At 41.5% G+C, this 12,413-nt stretch overlaps 1 protein-coding gene across 6 annotated transcripts in view; it reads right to left on the reverse strand.

Moving 5' to 3' along the window:
* The window catches only part of LOC128657365 (gastrula zinc finger protein XlCGF26.1-like), a 103,722-nt gene that overhangs the window by 68,351 nt on the left and 22,958 nt on the right, over positions 1–12,413 (reverse strand). For all 6 annotated transcript variants that reach the window (XM_053711686.1, XM_053711684.1, XM_053711688.1 and 3 more), the window contains one exon: positions 2,069–2,176. In XM_053711686.1, the coding sequence (XP_053567661.1) occupies positions 2,069–2,176 (108 nt within the window). The remainder of the gene's footprint in view (positions 1–2,068; positions 2,177–12,413) is intronic.

Below are 12,413 nucleotides of genomic sequence, written 5' to 3' on the forward strand. Positions count from 1 at the left end.
TTTGATCTATGCTCAATACAATTTTAACACTCATCAACATTTCAGTTTTGGTATATGATGTTAGAAAAAACTAATACCTTATCTCTACTTTACAGGTTTAAACAAGTATTTTGCAAATAGTATCCTTATAATATAAGCAGTTCTGCTTAGTTACAGTCCGTATCTCCGTGTGAGACTGCTCTTAGTGCCTTGCACGCAGTCAGAGTCTTTACTTTATCAGTATATGGTCATGTAAAGAAATGGAACTTTTAGTACACACTTATTTGGGGATTATTTGCTTTTCTTTTAACGGTACTCACAGATCCTTTTAACGGTACTCACAGATCCTTTTGAAATGGGCCGCTGTGTTTGTCAGATCAGCTTGTAGATTCTGACTGCAGTCCTTCTCGCTTTGCCGCCTCTGTTCGGCGTCTGACGTCACACTCCCCTAAAGGAGGATAATTTCCCCGAGACTCCGTATCTTCGTTAGTTTTAAAATCCACCTTAAAGAACTGCGTGCAAAGCACTAAGTGCAGTTCCATTCCTACATCTTCTAGCTGAGCCACTAACGAAGATACGGAGTCTCGGGGAAATTATCCTCCTTTAGGGGAGTGTGACGTCAGACGCCGAACAGAGGCGGCAAAGCGAGAAGGACTGCAGTCAGAATCTACAAGCTGATCTGACAAACACAGCGGCCCATTTCAAAAGGATCTGTGAGTACCGTTAAAAGGATCTGTGAGTACCGTTAAAAGAAAAGCAAATAATCCCCAAATAAGTGTGTACTAAAAGTTCCATTTCTTTACATGACCATATACTGATAAAGTAAAGACTCTGACTGCGTGCAAGGCACTAAGAGCAGTCTCACACGGAGATACGGACTGTAACTAAGCAGAACTGCTTATATTATAAGGATACTATTTGCAAAATACTTGTTTAAACCTGTAAAGTAGAGATAAGGTATTAGTTTTTTCTAACATCATATACCAAAACTGAAATGTTGATGAGTGTTAAAATTGTATTGAGCATAGATCAAAGGTCAACTCAGAAAGAGTAACTATTTAACAGGATTTTGAGCTAGCTCCTTTGCTATTTAGTATCGAGTGTTTAAACTCAGCAATTGTCTCAAGGTTCAATAATTATTGTTTTAAATTTGGGAGACGTCCCATAGTTTAAACTCTCATTTTAGAGTAGCTTGTAAACAGTCTTGTATAAAGGTTTTCTCTTTTAAAATAATTATTTTATTTTATTATTTTCATTTCTTCAATTTTTAATTTTTAAATAAATTGGCATCTATTTTGGATGATGTATTTTTACTTTTGAAATTGTCTTTCTTTTCATTCACACCCATAATAGAGGGGTAAAAAGCACTTTGGTATAATAGGAAATTGAACGGTTATTAAGTTTAAAATCACTAGACACCAAGTACACATTGTGGAGAGAGACTTTAGGAGTAATCTACTCACATCATCTCTTAAATATCCCTTTTAAAATTTGAATTGACAAAATATTGTTATTTATATTTCACCATTTTAATACTATATCATATTATATTATACACATCCTATCACTATATTAGGAATATAAAAGGCCACTTAGCCACGTATGATCCCTTAAGCTGGAAACAACGCCCCTATAACCTTTTCTATCTAGATAAATCTCACATATTACTACTCACCGGCAGGGAGGGAGAGCAGTAAGTAACTGTGTGCACAGCCCCGGCAGACTCTCACGTATTACTACTCACCGGCCGGGAGGGAGAGCAGTAAGTAACTGTGTGCACAGCCCCGGCAGACTCTCACGTATTACTACTCACCGGCAGGGAGGGAGAGCAGTAAGTAACTGTGTGCACAGCCCCGGCAGACTCTCACGTATTACTACTCACCGGCAGGGAGGGAGAGCAGTAAGTAACTGTGTGCACAGCCCCGGCAGACTCTCACGTATTACTACTCACCGGCAGGGAGGGAGAGCAGTAAGTAACTGTGTGCACAGCCCCGGCAGACTCACACGTATTACTACTCACCGGCAGGGAGGGAGAGCAGTAAGTAACTGTGTGCCCAGCCTCAGCAGACTCTCACGTATTACTACTCACCAGCAGGGAGGGACCAATGTATTTCAGTCTGATGACTATTCATGTCATCTGTCTCATCCTCTTCCTTCACATTTAATAGTCCAGTGCCGGGGTTTTCCTCTAGAAGCCCTGTAATTACAGCAGGAAGTTACCTGATAGTGCACAATACAGGGTTTAACAAACTTATATAACAGAGGTTTGTACTTTATGATTTTGTTTACTACACAATTAGTGCAAGCCTAATAATTTAGCAAATAGTATCACAAAAATAAATAAATCAGGAGTGTGTTTATGTCTGGAACACTATATGACAGCAGTTTTGCAAGAATGTAATCCATTTACAAGAGCACTAGATGGCAGCAGCACTATTTCCTACTCCGGACAAATAAGTATCTCTTCAACAAGGAATATCATGGGAACAAAGCAAATATGAAAATAGAAATAAATTGGAAACTTATCTAAAATTGTATTCTCTGAAATACAAAATAAAAATGTTAGGTTTCATATCTATTTAAAGGTTAATAGGACCCAGCAATGGGTAAAAAAAAAAAAAAACAGCATCTTGGATGAGTGTAGTTATTTTGTATGTATGTAATTCCTTGATCTCACACTCTCTGGTAAATGACCTGCATGAGAGAGTCTATACCAGCGCACTGTGAGGCTTTACATGACTGATATAATAAAAGCTACACAAATAAACCTAAAGGAAAAGCTTGCTGCCTGTTTTACTTTTGTATCTGTACTCATGTAAAAGTTGTGGTTTGTGATATACACAATACAGGGCTAAGCAGGCGATCTAATAGAGGAGTCAGCATATAGTAAGCCCAGGAACCTGGATAAATAATAACATTGTATGAAAATTAGTGTCATTTAAAAAGGAGGAAAGGCCGGCTCAGAACTACATAAAACTGGCAAATAGGAAGCAGCGTGCTGTGTGCAGCAGAGAGATCAGACAGACAAGCAGGATACTAGTGACAGGAAGTACCGGCTAGACACCATCACAATATTAGCAGCACCTCCAGCGCCGCACATACTTCTGCCCCAGCTACGCACTGAAGAGCTGCACCATATTGTATATAATAAGTTTATGTAACCAGCGGTAACAGAATATTAGATGCCTCAGTGCCGCACATACTTCTGCCCCAGCTACACACTGAAGAGCTGCACCATATTGTATATAATAAGTTTATGTAACCAGCGGTAACAGAATATTAGCTGCCTCAGCGCCGCACATACTTCTGCCCCAGCTACACACTGAAGAGCTGCACCATATTGTATATAATATGTTTATGTAACCAGCGGTAACAGAATATTAGATGCCTCAGTGCCGCACATACTTCTGCCCCAGCTACGCACTGAAGAGCTGCACCATATTTTATATAATAAGTTTATGTAACCAGCGGTAACAGAATATTAGCTGCCTCAGTGCCGCACATACTTCTGCCCCAGCTACGCACTGAAGAGCTGCACCATATTGTATATAATAAGTTTATGTAACCAGCGGTAACAGAATATTAGATGCCTCAGCGCTGCACATACTTCTGCCCCAGCTACGCACTGAAGAGCTGCACCACATTGTATATAATAAGGTTATGTAACCAGCGGCAACAGAATATTAGCTGCCTCAGTGTTGTTTACAATGAAGTTGTCTGTAATCGCACACAGCTAGGGTAAAAACAAGTAAGGCTTCTTCTGCTATTACATTTACCTTTTTCTCTTTGTATCCTTTGTTCAAATTTAGCTCTTTCAGAAGAGTGCACATATGGAGCACTGTATGTAAAGCACACTCCTGAGCCTACTTCAGCATACTCTCATGATAAACATTGCTGCTATATAAAAAGTTTGCTCATGTGCCTATCTCAGTATGCTCTCATGACAAGCACTGCTTCCATATATAAACACACTCCTGTGCCTACCTCAGTATGCTGGTGACAAGCACTGCTGCCATATATACAGCACACTCCTGTGCCTACCTCAGTATGCTCTCATGACAAACACTGCTGCTATATATACAGCACACTCCTGTACATACCTCAGTATGCTCTCATGACAAGCACTGCTTCCATATATACAACACGTTCCTGTGCTTACCTCAGTATGCTCTCATGACAAACACTGCTGCTATATATACAGCACACTCCTGTGCTTACCTCAATATGCTGGTGACAAGCACTGCTGCCATATATACAGCACACTCCTGTGCCTACCTCAGTATGCTCTCATGACAAGCACTGCTGCCATATATACAGCACGCTCCTGTGCCTACCTCAGTATGCTCTCATGACAAACACTGCTGCTATATATACACAGCACACTCCTGTGCCTACCTCAGTGTGCTCTCATGACAAGCACTGCTGCTATATATAGAGCACACTCCTGTCCCTACCTCAGTATGCTCTCATGACAAGCACTACTGCTATATATACAGCACACTCCTGTGCCTACCTCAGTGTGCTCTCATGACAAGCACTGCTGCTATATATAGAGCACACTCCTGTCCCTACCTCAGTATGCTCTCATGACAAGCACTACTGCTATATATACAGCACACTCCTGTGCCTACCTCAGTGTGCTCTCATGACAAGCACTGCTGCTATATATAAACACACTCCTGTACCTACCTCAGTATGCTCTCATGACAAGCACTGCTGCTATATATACAGCACACTCCTGTGCTTACCTCAATATGCTCTCATGACAAGCACTACTGCTATATATACAGCACACTCCTGTGCCTACCTCAGTATGCTCTCATGACAAGCACTACTGCTATATATACAGCACACTCCTGTGCCTACCTCAGTATGCTCTCATGACAAGCACTACTGCCATATATACAGCACACTCCTGTACCTACCTCAGTATGCTCTCATGACAAGCACTACTGCTATATATACAGCACACTCCTGTGCCTACCTCAGTATGCTCTCATGACAAGCACTACTGCTATATATACAGCACACTCCTGTGCCTACCTCAGTGTGCTCTCATGACAAGCACTGCTGCCATATATACAGCACGCTCCTGTGCCTACCTCAGTATGCTCTCATGACAAGCACTACTGCTATATATACAGCACACTCCTGTGCCTACCTCAGTGTGCTCTCATGACAAACACTGCTGCCATATATACAGCACGCTCCTGTGCCTACCTCAGTATGCTCTCATGACAAACAATGCTACCATATATACAGCACGCTCCTGTGCCTACCTCAGTATGCTCTCATGACAAGCACTGCTGCCATATATACAGCACACGCCTGTGCCTACCTCAGTATGCTCTCATGACAAGCACTACTGCTATATATATATAGCACACTCCTGTGCCTACCTCAGTATGCTCTCATGACAAACACTGCTGCTATTTATACAGCACACTCCTGTACCTACCTCAGTGTGCTCTCATGACAAGCACTGCTTCCATATATACAGCACACTCCTGTGCCTACCTCAGTATGCTCTCATGACAAGCACTGCTGCTATATATACAGCACACTCTTGTACCTACCTCAGTATGCTCTCATGACAAGCACTGCTTCCATATATACAGCACACTCCTGTGCCTACCTCAGTATGCTGGTGACAAGCACTGCTGCCATATATACAGCACGCTCCTGTGCCTACCTCAGTATGCTCTCATGACAAGCACTGCTTCCATATATAAACACACTCCTGTACCTACCTCAGTATGCTCTCATGACAAGCACTGCTGCCATATATAAACACACTCCTGTGCCTACCTCAGTATGCTCTCATGACAAGCACTGCTTCCATATATAAACACACTCCTGTGCCTACCTCAGTATGCTCTCATGACAAGCACTGCTTCCAAATATAAACACACTCCTGAGTCTACCTCAGTGTGCTGGTGACAAGCACTGCTGCCATATATACAGCACACTCCTGTGCCTACCTCAGTGTGCTCTCATGACAAGTACTGCTGCCATGTATAGAGCACGCTCCTGTAAATACCTCAGTATGCTCTCATCACAAGCACAGCTGCAATATATACAGCACGCTCCTGTGTCTACCCCAGTATGTTCTCATGACAAGCACTGCTGTCATTTATACAGCACGCTCCTGTGCCTACCTCAGTATGCTCTCATGACAAGCACTGCTGCCATATATACAGCACGCTCCTGTGCCTACCTCATTATGCTCTCATGACAAGCACTGCTGCCATATATACAGCACGCTCCTGTGCCTACCTCAGTATGCTCTCATGACAAGCACTGCTGCCATATATACAGCCCGTTCCTGTGCCTACCTCAGTATGCTCTCATGACAAGCACTGCTGCCATATATTCAGCACACTCCTGTGCCTACCTCAGTATGCTCTCATGACAAGCACTTCTGCCATATATACAGCACGCTCCTGTGCCTACCTCAGTATGCTCTCATGACAAGCACTGCTGCCATATATACAGCACGCTCCTGTGCCTACCTCAGTATGCTCTCATGACAAGCACTGCTGCTATATATACAGCACACTCCTGTACCTACCTCAGTATGCTCTCATGACAAGCACTGCTGCCATATATACAGCACACTCCTGTACCTACCTCAGTATGCTCTCATGACAAGCACTACTGCTATATATAAAGCACACTCCTGTGCCTACCTCAGTATGCTCTCATGACAAGCACTGCTGCCATATATACAGCACGCTCCTGTGCCTACCTCAGTATGCTCTCATGACAAGCACTGCTGCCATATATACAGCACACTCCTGTGTCTACCTCAGTATGCTCTCATGACAAGCACTGCTGCCATATATACAGCACGCTCCTGTGCATATCTAAATAATGTCAGTGTAATTTTTTTAAATACATTTTTATTGATGTTTTCAACAGGTACAATAATATGCTCATGTACATCAAAGTGGGAATGACAGTTTGCCAATTGTTCCCATGCAAAGTGTAGAACAGCAGAAATGTTATAGTACAATATAAAGCTAGAACCTCTTTTTGTAACAAGTGTAATTTCCCCAATAACAGGTGGGGGCACTCATGGACCCTGTAAAGTTTTAAGTACTATAGAGGACGAATTCTTTCCTGTGCATAAGTAATATGGGAAAATATGTAGGTATGGGCGGAGCTAACCGCCGATGTGGATGGCCGCACATTTGCTGACTTTCCGACTCTAGCACAGCTAAAAGGGCTATATTTATTATATATGACTACCAAAACTTATATAAAACTAGGTTCCAGTTATGGGAGATACTGCTGGATCGAGTTTGAGAGCATACAAATGCTTTATGCTATGAGATCAGATACGGAGTCAGGTCGCTATCTGCAGTGTCTAATGCAACAGAGAGCATCAAGATGGCATTCTACCAAGGAGAGGCAGTAGCCTCAGGATATCACTTCTAACTCCCCCGGCTGCCTAGACAAGAACAAGAATTTTTCCACAGCTGACAATAACACCACTTTATCAATACGAAACACCGCCAGGTATCCAACAGTAATGGAGGCAGTGAATGCTTGGGAGCGGAAGGTCCAGTACACATTGACCCAGCACTACAGAGACATGCAGCAGAGTCTAACACAGCTGCTGGAACGAGTGGAGATCAAGCAGACAGCTAACTATGATACACAGCAAAATCGGAGCTCTGGGACTGATCCTGGTATACCGAGTAATGTTGCCTCTGCTCCACAGAATAGAGCACAGCTCATTCTGCGTGGTGTTGGGAACCGGAAAAACCCTGCGAGCTTATATGCCGGTAGGAGGGGAGAAGTCATTCAGAGCCCCCCTCACTTTAGCCTTTCATCGCTCTCTCAGCTAAGCACGGAGCCGCAGGCTCCTGGAGACAGGGGCAGTACAGACGGGCGACATCGATATGAAAAGCCCACAAAAGAGCCTCAATATCCAGCAATAGGATCTAAGAGTATAAAAATGAAGCAACCCGACTACAGAGAAGTTCTATATTCGAAGAGGGGACTTAAGCTCTTTGTTTATCCAATATCACCGCTCCCAACCAGGTTAGCCTGTAGATGTATTTGGCAACTGTATTGATAGCAGTCCTGTTACAAGAGCTCAAACAGATCAGCTTAATTCGAGGAAGGCCTTTAGATCTCACGTATTTCTCTCTTCTGATGATTAGCACTGCTCCAGTTTGATAGCGCAGAGAAAAGGTCACTTGGAACACGCTGCTACACTTTCAACACTGGTAACCCCCGCACAGCCACCTAAGCTCAAAGACATTCTGTGTGTCCTGCCTTACCGGATCGTCCAGCCGAGTCTCCGTGAACAGTCATCCCAGAGATCTACCGGAAGGCAGTCCCATGCTTCTTCACAAGTACAGGTATTAAGGTTCTACTCTCCTTCCAATACAAGTACTCCCGGCTCTTGGACTTTACTATTTCTGGCCGGTCTGACTTTGCAGGATACCAAGATTAAGACTCCTACATGAGAATATTCAAATGAGATAATTGGGCCCATCCTATGGATAAGGGAACTCCTTACCGGGTCTAGAGAACTCTGGCCGCTATTCACACGGCTCACAATTTAGTTAAAGTTTTTTAATACTTGTTGTTCACGATCAGTTTGCATCTCTAATGGTATATTTTTATTCTCTTTATAGTGTTGAGGGGATTGTTCTCATGAGACTGCAATGTAATTTGTTTTACTGCTGCATTCACTAGTAAATACTGAGATATGCTTTACCGCGCAACATATGCAAGGGTTGTGCTATGCATGAATTGGAATTTGACAGTGTCTCATGTGTGGAGGCGGTCATTGAACTTGCCGGACAGCGCTGCCATTTGCCAAACCCTGGAAGGCGACCTGTTATGTTGCCTTTCTATGGCGCAAACCCCATATGGTTAAAACAGCAGTCTGATAGCACACAGTTTGAAGATTTAAAATAGTAGACTGTCTCCTTGTACATTTTATAGTTTACTGTATTGCTATTATTTCTTTAGCTCATACTTCTGTTACTGAACACCTCCCTCTACTGGCAAATTACTAAGAAAGCTCTATGATAGGGGATATTTTTCCCTTTGATGTATGTCACATAAGCTATTGCAATGTAATAATTTTTTTTAAATTTTCTTAACCTACTTACGTTTTAGTGATAGCTCCTTATAAGTCTGTTGGCCAGAGGTTCATACCTCCATCATGACATTGTTCCACATTACACCTCGGGAACTCTCCTAATGATATATTGGTACGTAATAAACCCAGAATTGGCCTTTTACTCTTTTCACTTATTAAGTAGTTGTCCTAGACCTCCCCATACAGACACAGATATTTTGTAATACCAGAACATATATTGTCCAAGTCCCAGTTCTATATTTCACAAAAGTGTGAGATCCCCTACTCGCTCCTTGTTTCTGTATACTATTATCGATTCCAGTTAGAAGCCTATCTATATATATTCAGTTACACATGTTAAGCTCATTCTAGTTGTTATTAATGGAGACACATACCATCTAAAGCACTATTAGTAGTGAAGGCAACACCTAGGGCTGATGCAACTTAAGTATCCCTCTGAACCCTCTGGGGATCACATCAGTAAGCCCAACGCAATTATTTATTGGCGAGGAACTACTCGGATACTAATACCTTTATATAGTTTTTACAGGAGGAATGTTGCCTGAATCTGTATACCCTACTAATGCATCTATGCTATTTGCTTTTATGGCTAGGCTCTATATTTTAGTTTCCTTTAATTATGACAACCCCAGTCCCCTGCAGTGGGTTACTAATTCAACGTCTTAATTCATATATCACTGTGAGCTTAAGTTTATGTATAGCTTCACATAGTTTGTAATAAGTTCCTTAAGTAGTTATTCATAAGTAGTCATGCACCACCCCAGTTAGATCATAACCTAGTTAAATGTTTTTTTATAGATATAGGGTTACGACTGAGTATAAATGCTAGAGTAGCAAACCTATATAGATGCCTACATCTCAATATATACCAAATGGATGTATGCCTTTGAATGTGTGCTATGGTGGATGGCCTGTTAGATACCTTTGGGTTTGTAGTCCCTGCTCATTTAATTTTAGAGGTAAAGGTTTCTAAGTTTCGCATGTTTCTATAGTTATGTCTGTTATGATATTACTCAGCTAGATGCCCTGACTGCCATATTTGTATAAACACATTATAAGAATTAGAACGTGCAAGCTAATACTCATTATCCTGGTTTTATATACAGTTATACTACTGTATTCAGTTGTATTGGTACCTGTTTCTCTTGCTTAAATGCTGCTGTTATTATTATTCTACATGATATCTATTATTACTATTTTCCCTAAATACTTCTATACATGGTGGTAATATATCAGATATAGCCTATTGTAGGAGATCTGTATAATTGTTACCCTATTTAGTTAGATGACCCGACTGTCGTACCTACATGGACATATTATGAGAATTAGAACATGCAAGCTAACACTTGCTATCCTAAAGGTTAAAGGTTAATATGCATTGGAAATTGCACTATATAGCACCTCAATCCCCATATAGTTTTACTTTTTATTTACTATAATATCCCCAGGTTTCTGATTTATAGGACCATCAGCTCCCATAACATTTCTCAACTGACTGTATGTCCCCTCACCCTTTCCCGCTCTACATCTGAGAGCGGGTCATATCCACCATCCCTTAACCGTCTGTGTCCAGTGGTGACAATATCCCTGAGGGGAGATAATATATAAATACTACATAAATACTACATAGATCCCTTTACTATAGAGCTCCAACAGTGTAACTTGGCTTTCATCCTGCCTGGATTGGAGCTCTACTTGCTCTTTCTTGATACTCGCTACAAATTACACCTAACTCTCACATAGTATAATGCTCCACGCCATACATTCGGTTATGATAATTAATTGACCTAGTCAATTAACATTCCTATGGTCTACTGCCCCCCCCATTGTAGTTGACCATTACTATTTACATAATAATATTGTTATATAGAAAAATCTTCCATATAGCGGTGCTTTCCCGCTGACATTTCCCCAACTTCCCCCCTTGCTGTATATTTTGCTCTTGGTATCAAGACCCTTTAATGATAAGAAGCATTCAATTCTATGACGACTTAGTTATTTAGGTTCTCAGGAAGTTCATAATAAATTGGGTCTGCTCAGTAGCTACAGTGCTCCTTTGGAGCATCCTTTAGCACAATGGCCTGGAATAATAGCTACTCCCATTATGATATAAAAAAATATAAAAGGAGGTTTTCAAATATATTCTGACATTTATTATATGTTTCCTCTTTCTGTCATATTGTTGCTGAGACAACCATTGTTATATTCTGTAATATGTATATGTCATGTTTTTTATGTTGTCATTATAAAAAACCCTCAGTAAAAAAATATTTCAAAAGAAAAAATATGTAGGTATGTTGCGATGGATTAAAAAAATGCAATAAAACTGGTAATAAAAAATGTTAGACAATCTTGCCAAGCTATAAAGGGGAAATATGGTCAATATTATGTTGCACTGCAAGATGTACGTATGGAGAGAGTAGTTAGGGTGCGGTATAGACGTGATAAACCACAAAGTTAACCCTCCTAGATTAGGAGGTTTATTATATGAGGGGGGGGGGAGGAGGTGGTAATTTAAGTATCGTAAGCAAGATATATCAGAGGATTGTGTATCCTTAAAGAGGCAATATAAGCTACGGCTTCCTGGCTCAGGGTGAACAAGCTGCAATAAAGCAAAGCACCATGTCCATGTGGATGAGCTGATTGCGTGTGGACTGATGCTATATCTAACACAGTAGGGCCTAAGGATCTAAAGTAATAGATACAACAAGGGTTATGCAGTTCAATTATGATATTATGAGGAGAAAGACTATACATCATGGCATTAGTGCAGATCCAGCCGGCAGTAAGAAGCAAGTCAAGTGCTTAGAAAGAAAGCTGCGCGTCACAGCATAGCAGTGGCCGTAGCCACAAATCATGAGCGTGGCCCACAACAACACATAGGGAGAGGACATTGCAGTGTAGTTTACAATAACTGGACAAATGTTAGGCAAGAAACTGGATAGGGGGTGAACGGGATGAACAGGATAAAGGAAACATTCAACAGATGTATGTGTCTTCAAATTTGCAGTGAGGGATAGGGTATTCAGTAGGCTAAAGAAGTGGATGGCAAAATGTAGGTAGGGCAATGCGAGGACATCTAGTGAAACATTTGAATACCTCCCCTCTGTAAAAAAAAAAAAAAAATTCCCCTACTCCCGGGTGTGGGTCCAACACCCAGGAACAGGGAGGGCAAATCAATAAACACACATAACTGTTACCAGAGGGGAGGAGAACATGATACACTAGACCCAACAGTAGTCGAGAATACAATATGCACATGTGACTCCGCACTATATCTAACAAAATTGAGAAGTGAGGCAAAACATCC

This window comes from Bombina bombina, chromosome 4, assembly GCF_027579735.1.
Source record: "Bombina bombina isolate aBomBom1 chromosome 4, aBomBom1.pri, whole genome shotgun sequence".
Lineage (NCBI taxonomy): Eukaryota > Metazoa > Chordata > Amphibia > Anura > Bombinatoridae > Bombina > Bombina bombina.